Source organism: Muntiacus reevesi, chromosome 3 (assembly GCF_963930625.1).
Source record: "Muntiacus reevesi chromosome 3, mMunRee1.1, whole genome shotgun sequence".
Taxonomy (NCBI): domain Eukaryota; kingdom Metazoa; phylum Chordata; class Mammalia; order Artiodactyla; family Cervidae; genus Muntiacus; species Muntiacus reevesi.
In genome coordinates, this window is record NC_089251.1 from 103,089,078 (window position 1) to 103,102,477 (window position 13,400).

General features: G+C 65.9%; 1 protein-coding gene across 16 annotated transcripts in view; it reads left to right on the plus strand.

The window, feature by feature from the left end:
• The window catches only part of ARHGEF10L (Rho guanine nucleotide exchange factor 10 like), a 153,619-nt gene that overhangs the window by 75,205 nt on the left and 65,014 nt on the right, over window positions 1-13,400 (plus strand). For 12 of the 16 annotated variants that reach the window (XM_065929912.1, XM_065929911.1, XM_065929918.1 and 9 more), the window contains 7 exons: window positions 3,788-3,896; window positions 6,384-6,490; window positions 8,583-8,660; window positions 9,788-9,967; window positions 10,833-10,949; window positions 12,122-12,214; window positions 12,862-13,035. In XM_065929912.1, coding sequence (XP_065785984.1) covers window positions 3,788-3,896; window positions 6,384-6,490; window positions 8,583-8,660; window positions 9,788-9,967; window positions 10,833-10,949; window positions 12,122-12,214; window positions 12,862-13,035 — 858 coding nt within the window. Of the gene's footprint in view, window positions 1-1,022; window positions 1,140-1,187; window positions 2,087-3,787; window positions 3,897-5,488; window positions 5,679-6,383; window positions 6,491-8,582; window positions 8,661-9,787; window positions 9,968-10,832; window positions 10,950-12,121; window positions 12,215-12,861; window positions 13,036-13,400 lie in introns of those variants that run through there. The other 4 variants (XM_065929923.1, XM_065929927.1, XM_065929926.1 and 1 more) reach the window with 3 other exon arrangements.

Below are 13,400 nucleotides of genomic sequence, written 5' to 3' on the forward strand. Positions count from 1 at the left end.
TCCCTGCCTTTGAGCTCATGCTTCCGGCCCCTCTGCTTGTCTGCTTCCTACAAGTAGTTCCAGCCTCATCTTCTCTGCACTTGGCCAAATGCTAGCCTTGCTCCTGAGCTTCATGCGTTTGAGTGGCTGTCTGTCTGTGCATCTCTCTGTCCATCTCCCCAGACGGTATGAAGCCAGTCAGCCCCGTCCTTCCATCCAGTCGCCCGCCTCTCCCTCCCCGAGCTCTTCCTCCCTCTGTCCGTCCACCCTTCCTCCAAGTGACGGGCTCCGGCCAGTTGGTCCTAGCTCATTAGAACCCGAGAACCAAACGTGCACGTCCCTTCCCAACCTCACACTCAGTGACGTCACATCGGTAGCCTGAAACTGTCCGCGGCGAGCATGCTCGCACCACGGAAATGCGAGGAAGCAGGGTGCTTTTCCCTGCAGAACCACTGCTTCCGTCCACTGACTAATTCATCCACCTTTTTATTCATTTATGACTATCGGTTCGCCCCTCTACCCATTTGCCCAGCTGTAGAATCATCCAACTGAATGTATCCACTTGCTCTCGCATCCATCCATTTATCTGTCCATCCATTCGTCTGTGGGCCTGTTCATCTACCATCTGTCTGTTGCCCACCCAGCCAGCCACCCCTCTCTGCACGCACCCATCCAGCCACCTACCACCCTTCCATCTCAGAAACTTACCAAGAACTTCCTCTGTCAGGAGCCCCACACTGGGGCCCCAGGATGGGGAGATAACGGAGACACAGCCCTTGTCCTCTGAGCGCTGGGAAGGGGCCTGGGCTGTTCCCCTCCCCCCTGCCCCCAGCTCCTGAGCCCAGGCCCCCAGCTGGCTGGCGTGTCGGGCTGCGTGCTGCTGGAGCTGACCCCATGCAGCCGGTCCCCAGGCCCCATCCTGCTGCCCCGAGCGGTCCCGCCTCTGCCTCACCCGAGTCTCCTTTCTCCTCTGTCGCCGTGTCTGGTCTGCTGCCTGCCCTGCCCCTCACCTGCTCCTTCTGCTTGGCTGCCCGGGGCTCCAGCTTTCTCCAGACCTGACTAGGCTAAAGGAGAGATGCGTCAGGACTAAGAGAGACATCCTGGCTCTAAGAGTTGGGGGGAGAGACATGCAGGAGCTGAAGCACAAATGCGATTGTAAGGTACCGTCTGCCTGTCCCTCCTGGTCCCGGGGCGCCCGGGGCCTTTCCTGCTGCTTCGGGGGCCGCGGGGGTGGGGTGGGTGCCTCGAGCCCCGGGCCCTGTCGGCGCCTCGCACCTGTGGCCTTGGCTGACGCCGCCGGCTGGCTTGCTCCTGTCCACGTCCTCACCTTTCTTTCTCCCCACCCTTCAGCGACCCCTTATCCGTCTATGGGAATTCCTGGGTGGGCTCTCAAACTTCAGGGCCCTCAGAATCCCCTGGGTGCTTTGAAAAACACACATTCCTGAGCTCCACCTGCAAAGATTGTGCCAGTCCGGGCCAAGGCCGGGGAATCTGCAAACGGGGTGACTCTGGCTAAGTCACCGTAAACGTGTGACTGTTGTTGATGTTTAACATTCCTCCCTCTCTGAGCCGCTCAGAGAGCTCCGGGGTTAGGAGGCCAGAGCGGGAAGCCTCAGCGCTGCTCCTTGGCTGGGACTCCTGCTTCAGCCTAAGGGTGATGCTGCCGACGGCCGTGGGTCCTACTCACTGCACCTACTGTGCGCCGTGGGCTCTGCAGGCCTGGATCTGAGTCCCAGGTCCGCCCCTGCTCACTGTGTGGTCGTGGGCGGCCTCTCGACCTCTCTGAGTTTCGGTTTCCTGGCCCGTGAGATGGTGGCAGAAACAGTGCCGGCCCTGGGGGGTATGAGCTCAGAGCTCAGAGCGTGCTGATCGATGTTACGTGTGTGACCGTTTTCTCCCCCGGCGCCCGGGAGGCTGCCATCCTACCGCTGTCATTAGCGTTAGTGAGGCCGGCGAGTGGCTGGTGGTCACAGCGGCGGTCCGCAGCTGAGCCGGGACTCGAGCCCGGGTCTCTAGGAGTCAGAGCCGGCTCGCCCTCCGTCCTGCGGCCTAGTCCAGTCCTCAGAACTGGAGGTGTCTCTGGAGAAGCGCGAGAGGCGCTGTTAAGGTTTGCAGGTCCCTTACTCAGCCCCTCTGGGAGCCTGTGCTGGGGGCGGGGGCAGGTCTGACTTCTCAGGGAGCCTCAGCCCAGCGGCGGCAGGGAGCGTGTGGAGGGCGGTGTGCGGCCTGGGTGCTCTCCCAGCCTGACCCCCGAGTCGGCCCCGAGCTGGCCCGTCCTCAGCGCCGTGCGATGGTGGAGGTGGCAGGGTGACCCAGCGATGCCTCTTGCGTGTATGCCTGTTGCTCTATTTTTGCCCAGGAAGGGCTTCTGATGGTTCCCCCAAAGACCACTTTGGGGGTCCCTAGGGCAGCCCCCTAGTTCCTGTCTCAGGACAGAGACCTCCATCTGGGAGTCATGACCCCCCAGAGGAGGATGGGCATCTCTGTGCGGTTTCTGGGGTCAGCGTCTGTCTCTCTCATTAGATTCTCACAGGCACGCATGGTACCCCCGCTAGTCTCTCCAAAAGGCCGAGAATCGCTGCTCTAGAATCGAACCATTTAGATGCAGGGACGGGCCCGGGAACTTCGCTTCCCTCCCCAGCCCCAAGCCAGCCCCTGCTGGCTGTTGGTTATTTCCAGACAGTTGCCTTGTTCTGAAAGGTTACCGTCCTGCCTGCAGCCTCAGCACCACTGGGTGTTCAGCAAGCCTTCCTGGCCCAGACCCGCGAGAAGGGCCGGGGCTCCTGCCGTGGGGACCGGGAGGTGGTGTGGAGGACGGTGATAGTGAGAGCAGAGAACAGGGGCCCCAGATGGGTGCTCCCCACTTTCAGCAGAGAGCTTCAGGGAGGAGGGGTTTCCCAGAACTACACTGCCCATTGTGGTGGCCACGTGCCTCTTCACGCTTAAGTTAATTAAAATTAAATATCACCGGGACTTGCAGTCCTCCGTCGCACCAGCCAGCTCTCGAGTGCCCCGTGGTGACATGTGGCTGGCAGCCGCCTTGCTGGGCAGCGCGGTTGCCTTGCAGAAACTTCCAGCACTGGCCGTGCACTGGGGAAGCGGCCTCGCTGGGGGGCGAGGTGGCCCGGCCGAGGGGACCATAGCTCTGTGTGCCAGTGAGGCTGCCACCTCCGTCCTGGGCGTCTGCCCGCCCGGGGAAGCTGTGCCCGGCTCCGTGGTACCCAGCCTCCCCGGTTCCCAGGCAGAGGCTCAGCCTGGCTGTCTGGGTGGGGTGGGGGGGAGCCCCAGTGGGATGGAGGGAGCCCCTGCGGTCGTCGTTAGCTGTGAAGGGAGCTTGGGGACTTGTGCTGCCCGTTTACTGTGGGCGTGCTCACCCGCACCCTGTCCGTTCAGTCCTCAGGCCCTGGCGGGGCTCAAGGGGGAAACGGAGGCTCGGGGAGGTTGAGTGTCCTGTGCAGGGTCGGGCGGCCGGGGGCGGCGGGGCTGGAACTTGAGCCAGGCCTAGGACTCCAGGCCTCGAGGCTTTTTGCCAGTGTCGCACCGTGTCCTTAACTGGACCCCCAAGGGAGAAATCTGGGTGAGGAAGTCCTCTTGCCCTGAGAGGGTGACCCCAGGGAGGCCCCCACAACGTGAACCCCTTCCCTGGAGGCCTTGGGGTGGCCCCGCCCTTGGCCTCAGCTGCCCGCACCCTGGGGCGGGGGCCACTCTGGGCTCCCCGCGTGTGTAGCCCGGTCCGGTGGCCCTGGGTGGTGGCGGGTGCCCTCAGGCCCGCCCCGCGTCCCTGACGAGCCCCTCTGCCTCTGCCCAGATGACGCAGCTCATGAAGGCGGCCAGGAGCGGGACGAAGGATGGGCTGGAGAAGACGCGGCTCGCCGTCATGCGCAAAGTGTCCTTTCTGCATAGGAGGGATGTCCTGGGTGAGGCACCGGGGGCAGGCGGGCAGGCGGGCAGGCGGGGCGAGGTCGCCGGGTGTCTGGGCGCCTCTGATGGGGGGCCTGGGCCTGGTCCCCACAGGCGCCAGCTTGTTTCCAGGCTCCGGCAGGGGGCCCTGTCTCTCCTGGGGACCGTGGGCATCTCCCTTCAGCGTCCCTGCCCTGGGCCTCCTGCCTGTCACTCTCACCTGGCCTCATCATTGCTTTTTTTTTTTTTTTTCAATATTTATTATTTGGCTCAGCTGGGTCTTAGTTGCGGCACGAGGGATCCTCGTTGACTCCTGTGAGGTCTTCCTCTCAGCGAGCTGGATCTTTTTTCAGTTGCAGCTCCTGGGAGCTTTAGTTGGGGCTTGCAGGATCTAGTTCCCTGCCCAGGGATCGAACCCTGGTCCCCGGCCTGGGGAGCACAGCGTCTTAACCGCTGAGCCAGCGGGGACGTCCCTCCCGACCTCATCTTTGAATGTGCCTTTGTCCACTCACCCCTCTCTCCACCTGCCGACGTTTATGGAAACCCAGCTAAGTGCCCTGCTCCCTGCTGAGTGCACGGACGCTGTTAGCTGAGTTGCCTCCAGGAGCGCCTGGTACACTGCGGGAGGCGGGCGAATCAGCAGGAAGTGACCAGCTGCTCCGCAGGGTACCATGGCGGGAGCCTGGGGGAAGTGAGTCTGGAACGTGGTAATGAAAGATCAGGGCTGAGAGCAGAGGAGAAGGGGACCCAGGTCCCTCGGGCAGGGCACCGGGGGGATGGGCGCTCCTGGCCGAGGAGCCGCGTGGGTGACGCTCCGGAGGTGGGGAGGACCAGACGGTCAGGAAGTCAGTGTTCGTGGAGCGACTGCTGGGATGCCAGGCGCTCTGCTAAGAGCTTTACAGCTTCTCATTCAATCCTTATAAGCACCAAACTGGTGCGGAGGGCTGTCCTGCTCCCACCTGGACGGGAGGGAACAGACAGAGTGGGTGAGTGTCTTGCCTGGGGACACACAGGCGTGGAGGGGACGGAAGAGGCTTCCTCTGGCTGGAGTGAGGCCGGAGGTGAGGGCTCAGGGCCTGGTGAGCACAGGCGTCCACGCCAAGGAGGACGGTGAGGCCCCGCACCCTCCTGAAATCTGCACATGGGCCTCCCTGTGGCTCGGCTTCCTGGTCTGTACACTGGGGCTGATCGGGCCTGTGTGTCGGGGGCCTCGGGGGGATGACAGAGCGATACGCGGGAAGAACCCAGCACGGTTGCCCGCCCCGCGCGGCAGGCCTTCTTCCCGGCGGAGCCCCAGCAAGCAGGCGTTTGGTGCTGGGACAGCGTCTCGGTGACCTGGCTGCCGCCCTGGTGCCACGGCCTCCTGGCCTCGCCTGGTCCTTCCCCTCATCTGTGAAACGGGCTTAATCCCACCACGGCATGTGCTGCAGGAAGCCCCGGCCCCGATCAGGGAGGCCGGAGCCGGGATGGGGCGGGCAGGCTGGCTGGCAGGAACGGTCCCTAGTTGCCCTCCCCATCCTGGGGCCCTCCCCACCCCGCCTGCGAGCCCGGAGCCTTTCCTAAAGTGACCCTCCCACCAGAGGCGTTATTAATAGCCGCAGCCGGCTCGAATCACCGGCCAAGAATGTTCCCCCGAGGCGCGTGGGGGAAGAGGAAGCCGCGGGCTGGGCGGCCTGGCTGGGTTCGGGGCCGGGCCCAGGGGGCCATGTGGGCCGGGCAGGGGGCCCTCCCCCGCGCCCACCCCACCACGGCCGGGCGCGGCCCGTCCTCCTCCTCCTCCTCCTCCGTCTCCTGCTCAGGTAAGGCCCGCCTGCCTGTCCCCGCCCCGCCCCGCCCCGGGCACCTTTCCTCCCGCTTCCCCGGCGCCTCCTCCGGCCGCCCCGGCTGCTGACCCGGCTCCCAGGGCTGCAGGCCGCGGGGCCCCGTGTCCCCGGGCCCGTGTCCGCCACTCGGGGCCCGCGCTCTGCCTGACTCTGCCTCTCCGCCTGAGCCTCTGTCTGCCCAGCTCTGCCCTTGAAGAGCCGCCCCCACTTGCGTCCGCAACCCCTGCTGGACTCCAGCTGAGCCTTTTCCCTTTTGGATCTTTTTTTTTGGGGGGGAGATGAAAACACAGAGCCAAACAACTTGTTCTCAGGACTTGCTTGCTTCCCTCTTTTCGGTGTCCAGAAGAAAACTATTTTTAGTGCCTGGTGATGGGGACACGGGCGGCCTGGCCTCTGGCAGGCAGAGGCGGGCGGCTCTGAGCAAGGACAGGGACCCGGCAGGGTGGGTCCTGAGAGCTGAGCCCCCGTGGCCTTCTCCCCGCTCGCTCCATCGCCCTTCACCTCTGTGTCTGGGCGGGCATCCCCCAGGGGATGTGGGGAGGGCCGTCACCCTCCGAGCCGCTCCGAGGAGCTGCTCTTCCCAGGGCGCTGGTCTGCAGGGGGCGCGGCTCCGGCTCCTGGAGTCTGAGCAGGTGCGTCCTTCTCGCCCGGCACGCATCACCAGCCCACCTCCCTTTCCAGGTGACTCGGAGGAGGAGGACATGGGGCTTCTGGAGGTCAGCGTTTCAGACATCAAACCCCCAGCCCCGGAACTGGGCCCCATGCCGGATGGCCTGACCCCGCAGCAGGTCAGTCCCCGGGGGGTGGGACAGCAGGTCCCAGCCTGTTGCCTGGGACTGCGCCCATCTGGGTCTGGAAGGGGAGGCGACGGTCAGTGGCAGAGCCCAGATGGGCAAGGGGCCTCCTGGGACCACTCGACCCGCCGCACAGGCTGGCTGCGCTGGACCCTGTGGGTCGGCGCCACTCTGCCGGGTGGGGCGGGGCTGCCCCTGGCATCCTAGCCACTCAGCCCCGAGACCACCAGAGCGGCTCCTGAAAAAGGACAAAGGTGTCTGAAGAAAAGGCCTGTAGTCAAGAGAGGGCTGGGCAGCATCGAGCTCACCCAGCTCGGAGGGGACCCTGGGGGCGCTTGGCCCCCCATCTGCCCACCTGTCGTCAGTTCAGACCCCAGAGTCACTCCAAGTTTCCCAGGAGCCTGGCTCTTGGGTGTGTGTCTTCCTCCTCCCAGAGGGTCACATTGAGATCGGGGCACCTGTGCCCTGGGACCCTGTGGCAGAGCCGTGACTGAGGCCCTCCCCATGGCTGGTTTTCCCCTCCCCGAGGCCGGGGGGTGACCCCTACCTCCCTCTGGTCACGAGGACGCTGAGCAAGATGCATCTGGGCGGCAGACACATCAAGCGATTGGCCGGTCTGGCTGGCAGGACATCCTGACGTCGCGCCCCTTTTGAAAATGAGAGATTCGGCCACACCTCTCGCCTGTCTGCCTGCTTCCTTCCTACTGGGGCCCTGGCAGCATCGGGGCGCTGGCCCCCAGCCTCATCCCCTGGGCAGTGAGTCACCCTCAGAGCTCAGAGCCGGGCGGGACCCCGGCCTGCCCGCCCAGAAGCCGAGCTTCCCCTTTCTGGCGTCGGCCGGGTCGGGAGCCTCTTGCATCTCTTGGAGCAGAGATGTTGGTTGCTTCAGGCCAGTGGCTCTCGGTGGAGGTGATTTCGCCCCCCAGGGGATGTCTGGCCGTGTCCAGGGATGCTTTGGTGCTCACCGCTGGGGGTGGGGCCCCTGGAGTCTGCTGGAGAGAGGCCAGGGGTACTGCTGGCCGCCTCTGGGGCACAGGACCACCCCCACGTCAGCAGGCGGAGGCTGAGGGCTGCTCTGGGCACCCCTGGGGAGTCCTGCACAGAGCGTCCATTCGCAGGGCAGCTTGAAGGGTGGCGGCTGGCTCGTCAGACAGCCCGGGGGCACAGTCAGGCCCAGGCCAGGCACGGCGGTGGGAGGAGAGGCACGGGGCGCCCCAGCGCGGGGAGGGAGGAGGCGGATGGTGGTGGGGGCGCCTGCACCGCCGCGCTCAGGACGGCTCGGGGGCGTGGGGGGGTCGGTCATGCTCCCTGCCCTGGGCCGAGGCGCCGCTCACTTACAACACCTTTCATGGGCCCTGTCCCAGCTTTGCTGCACAATGGGGTCACGCGGGAGGCTTTAGAAAGCCCCGCTAGCCAGGTGGCACCCCAGAGCAATGCAGAGTGTCCGGGGTGGAAGCCACGTGACTCCAGGGTGCAGCAAAGGCCCACGCCCCTGTGTGCTGCCGTGTCCACGTGAGGGCTTCCTGAGTGGCACTGTTGGGCCGCCCCTGGGGCAGGCACTGATTTGGGCTGAGAGATGGGGGGAGAGGGGAAGCGAAGGGCTGGGATGTTTAGCCTGAAGCAGAGTCCACTTGAGCGGGTGGGAGGACACCCTCAGGACTGTCTCCTGGGAGAGGGATCGGTTAAGGATTGGATCTGTAAGTGGCGGGAGCTGAGATTTCAGTTCTGTCTAAGAAGGAGCTCTGCACAAGGGTGAGCCAGAGATGGAGGAGGCCTCCCGTCCCGTGGAGGAGCGAGGTGGCTCCCCATCCCTGGATGGGCGTGCACAGGCCGGGCAGGACCCTGCAGTCCCCGCGTCCCCGGACCTCATGCTACCATCTGGGGAGCACGGGCATCTGTTTGGGGTGGGCTGGGGCTCTGGGAGGTGGTGCCAGCCGCCAGAATCCAGTGGTCCAGGAGTGGCTCTGGGAGAGACGACTTCCTGCTGCTCCGCTGGCTGTGACGCCTTTCCCCGTCTCTGGGTGCCCCGCCTGCGCTCCATTGGCATCGCTGGCATGGGTGCTGACTGTGCTCTCTGCCTGAGCAGGTGGTCCGGAGGCACATCCTCGGCTCCATCGTCCAGAGCGAGGGCAGCTACGTGGACTCTCTGAAGCGGGTCCTCCAGGTACGACTCCAGGGGCGTGTTACAAGGAGTGTTTGGGGGCTGTGGGCAGTTTTCAAGGGAAGGCACCAAAGCCAGTGGTTCTGTGGGGACAGCAGGACCTCCAAATGGGGGACTCCGCGAATTTCTGGTGCCTCAGTGCACGGGATGACTGGGTTTTCTGAAATGACGTTGGGGTTCAGTGAGATGAGGTCTATCCCATGGGCCTGAGAGCGAAAACCGAAGGGCACGCAGTCGTGTCTGACTCTTTGTGACCCCGTGGATGGCAGCCCTCCAGGCTCCTCTGTCCGTGGGATTCTCCAGGCAAGAATACTGGGTGGCCATGCCGTCCTGCGGGGACCGCCCTGACCCAGAGATCTAACCAGGCCTCCTGCACTGCAGGCAGATTCTCTACCATCTGGGCCCCCAGGCCTGGACGGGAGACTTTGGTCCCTCTGGTGCCGGGAGTAGATCCTGCTTCCTCATCGCTCTGGGGCCCCGGGGCGGGGCCACAGCTCCCATTGCCTCGAGCTCCTGGGATGGGGCGTCGGGCTCACGCCCTCCCTCGCCGTCAGAATGCCCAGGAACTGCTGAGTAGAGCCTTGCATGAGCAAGGTGGCCAGCCTGGTCTGTTTGGTTTACATTCCTGAAACGGTGACTGTTCCGCGATGTTGTGGGCTGTCTGTAAGGACCCCGGGGAGGGGCATTGCTGGGGTGGGAGGATGCTCGGAACACTCCTGCTTCCCCTACCGAGGCTGGATCCACAGTGGAGGCGCCCAGACCCCGGGCAGGTGGAGACAGGATACCCCGTGTTTCTGACAAAGCCGGCTGGAGGCCGTGGCGCTCGGTCTCCTGTGACGCCGCTGCCCCTCCCTGCTCGTCGGGCAGCCTGGCTCAGTCGTGGGCGAGCCGATCCGGGCCGGCCCCGGGGCCTGCCTCCACGGCGCCCCTTGCATTCACGTCTCCCCCAAGCCCAGCTTCCCACCGAAGTCACGGGGCTCAGGAGTGTTGCGTTCGCGGAGACCCGTGCAGGCCGGGTGAGCAGCGCGGGCCGAGCGCTCCGGCGGCAGGAAGGACCGCGCCCCGGGGCCCCGGGGGCAGTGGGCGGCACGCCTCGGGGCGCTCACCCGCCCGCCCGCCCCCGGCCGCAGGACTACCGCAACCCCCTGATGGAGATGGAGCCCAAGGCGCTGAGCGCGCGCAAGTGCCGCGCGGTGTTCTTCCGCGTGAAGGAGATCCTGCACTGCCACTCCATGTTCCAGATCGCCCTGTCCTCCCGCGTGGCCGAGTGGGACTCCAGCGAGAAGATCGGCGACCTCTTCGTGGCTTCGGTAGGTGTCCCCACGCCCCCCGGCCCGCCGCGGCGCACACCGCCAGCCTCCTGCCTGCCTGCTCCCCGTGTCCACGCCCGCGGGGCCCGGGGTGGCGGCGCCGAGTCGGCCGGCTAAGCCAGGGAGGGCGCGCCGCGTGTCCTTGCAGACGTCGCCCGGCCGGGGCTTGCTCACCGCTCGCCCCCAGGAGGCTGGCCGCCGTGGGCAGCCACCTCGCCCATCTCACGTCTCCCGCGGAGCGCTCCCACCGGACAGGGCCGGGCCCGGAGGACCCCGAGCGGCGTCAGGGCGGGCCCGCCGGGGCGTGCACCCGGAGATCTGCCCGTTCCCGGCGCCCCTGCAAACTCGCGCTCTCTCTGGGCTCAGCGCCCATCTGTGGACGGAGGGGATTGTAGGTTCCTGAAACGGCCGTCTGTGGGCCCCAGAGAGGTGCCGGGGGTGAGAGAGGGTCGGGTTGGCAGAGCCCGCGTTGACGTCTTCTAGGCAATTGGGTTAAAAGGCAGAAAGTACGGCTGTGAGAGCCCAGCGCCCTGGTCGGTGCGTCCGCGGGCTCGGCCGGGAGCGCCGTCCTCGGAGGCGGGGCGCGTGGAGCACAGGCCCGCAGCCCCCTCGGCCCGCAGCCCCCGCGGCCCGCCGCCCCCTCGGCCCGCAGCCCACCTCCGGGCCCCGCCGCCTGCCCCCGCGGCCTGGGGTCTGTGCCTCTGCGCCCTGTCCGCGGCCCTCGCTGGGCGACAGGCTTCCTGACCTCCAGGCTAGCCGACAGCCCCCGGGCGGGGAGGGCTGGGGCCGGCGGGGAGGGTGGGGGTGCCGCCCGCCCGCCCCCTCGCCTGGATGTGACCCTCCGCGGCACCCCCGCCCGGTCCAGTTCTCCAAGTCCATGGTGCTAGACGTGTACAGTGACTACGTGAACAACTTCACCAACGCCATGTCCATCATCAAGAAGGCCTGTCTCACCAAGCCCGCCTTTCTCGAGTTCCTCAAGGTGGGCCTGCGGGCGGTCCGGGGCCCCGGCCATGGCGGGGGGGCAGGGAGGCTTCTCAGGAGGGGGTGCCGCTGCCCACCGTTTCTCTGGTCCGACACCTCTCTTCTTTCCTCTGGGGCATCCCCAGTCCCCTGGGAGAAGATGAGCCTCTGCTCCCCGCCCCCTAAGGGGTTGATGGAGAATTAGAGGGTTCATGAGCCACTTGGGATCTGCAGCTTTGACAGGAAGAAGGGGAGCCGTGACATCTTGCTGATAGGGGCTGGGCTTGGGTGGGTCTTCAGGTGGGCCTCGGCGCTGTGGGGTCACGTGGAGTAGCCCCCTCTCCTTAGAGCACGGTCATAATTCAGACGGAGACCCTGCCCAGCAGAGGGCATAGGTGGGCCACGACCACCAGCCCCAGAAGACAAACCCACAGTCCAGATCCCGGAGGGTCAGGGGGCTTTCTCAGCGGGGTCCCATCTGACGCGGGTCCTGGGGGGATGGTGGGGTTGAAACAGGGAGACAGAAGAGTGTGTTCCAGGCACCAGGGCGGTGGGCAAAGGTCAGAGGCAAGTCCAGCTGGGTCCTGGGGGCACAGGGTGCCCGGGAGAGAGGCGCAGAGCTGCTGAGTTCAGTTCGGGTAGATCTGGGCCTCAGGCCCAGGGCCTGGGATGTCATAGTGCAGGCAGTGGGGTGCCACTGAAGCTTCGGGTGGACGCAGATGGAAGCGGAGGCCAGTGGGGACGTCCCTGGTTTGCAGGGGCCGAGGTGTCAAGGTGACAGGCGCGTGGGTGGTGTGGTGGAGACAGAAGGGAGACCCAGGACAGTGAGAAGCCCCGTGCCCACCCCACCCCGGCCCAGGCCCGTTCACTTCACTTTACGTGGAGGGAAAGGTGGTCTCAGCTCCTTCTAGAGGCCTGACCTCTTGAACAAACGGCTGACGGTCCTAGTTATTACACTTTTAGCCCAGAGACGTTAACGTGGTTCTCCAGGCCCCCGAGGCTGCGGGGCTGTGCTGGGGGCCCCCGTGGAGGCAGGGACCCCTGGCTGCGGACCCGGGGGCCTCCCTCGCTCTTCCCTCGGGCCCGAGGCCGGCCAGCGTCCTGGGGAGAGGAGCCCGGGTCTGCACGCTGTGCCCGGGAGCTGAGCCCCTGCGTGGGACGCGCAGTGAGTGACGCCGCCTCCCCCAACAGAGACGCCAGGTTTGCAGCCCCGACCGCGTCACGCTCTACGGACTGATGGTGAAGCCCATCCAGAGGTTTCCGCAGTTCATCCTCCTGCTGCAGGTACCGCAGCGGGTTCTGGCGGCCGCCGGGGTGGGTACATGCCTGGAGGGGTCGGGGTGGGAGGCCTGGCTCTGCCCTGTCACCCACAGCCCTCGCGTAGGCTGTGCAGGGTGGGCAGGGTCTCGGCCCCCAGCCCCGCTTTCCTTGCCCCCGGGGTGGAGCCCATTCAGCGTCCTTTCCCTCCGCCGGTGGGAACCCGATGACGGGTGCAGACAGTCGCTCATGGCGGTGGGGGTCACGTGGAACCTCAGTGCCCTTGGGGCTCCTGGCAGGGGGGAGAGTCCTGTGAGGGCTTTGGTCTGGGTGCTCCAGGCTTCCCGAGGGAGCATCAGCCCCCCCCCAATTGCCGGGGGTCTCTGGGCAGGAGGTGAGCCCCCAGAGGGCCCCAGCAGCATCTTTCCCCGTCCTCAGAGCGGACAGCGGCAGCAGTGGGTGTCGTCTCCACACTCTCTCTGTCACTGTGGCCGGGCTGGGTCCCCCCAGTCGCGTGACTTCACGTTCTCACACGGTGGCTGTTTCTCGGGGCCTGGCAGGCTCCCCAGGCTCCCGGCTGGGTCCCTGTCTGGCCGGGTCTCTGCGGGGACCCTAGAGGCTGAGGGTCTGCTGGGGTGGGGGTCTCAGTCCTGGCTCCCCCTGGGCCCCCACAGGACATGCTGAAGAACACGCCCAGGGGCCACCCAGACAGACTGTCGCTTCAGCTGGCCCTCACGGAGCTGGAGACGCTGGCCGAGAAGCTCAACGAGCAGAAGCGGCTGGCTGACCAGGTGGCCGAGATCCAGCAGCTGACCAAGAGCATCAGCGACCGCAGCAGCCTCAACAAGGTGGGTGCGCCCGCCGCCCACCTCTCAGCGCCTCCGGGTGGCCGACAGGGGTGGCTCCTCGCTCTTCTGGGGTCTGCGACCTTACGTTGAGGACAAGTCTTTTTTTCTCACGTAACATTTATTTATTTATTTTGACAGTGCTGGGTCTTTTTTTTCCTGTGGGCTTTCTCTGGTTGCGGCGTGGAGGCTTTGCTCGTTTCGGGACACGGGCTTTCGGGGGCGTGGGCTCAGTTGCCCCGTGGCCTGTGGGGTCTTCCCAGACCAGGGGTCGAACCTGTGTCCCATGCATCGGCAGGCGGCTTCTTAGCCCCTGGACCTCCAGGGAAGTCCCGAGGAGCAGTCTTGACTAGACCCCCTCCCGGCCA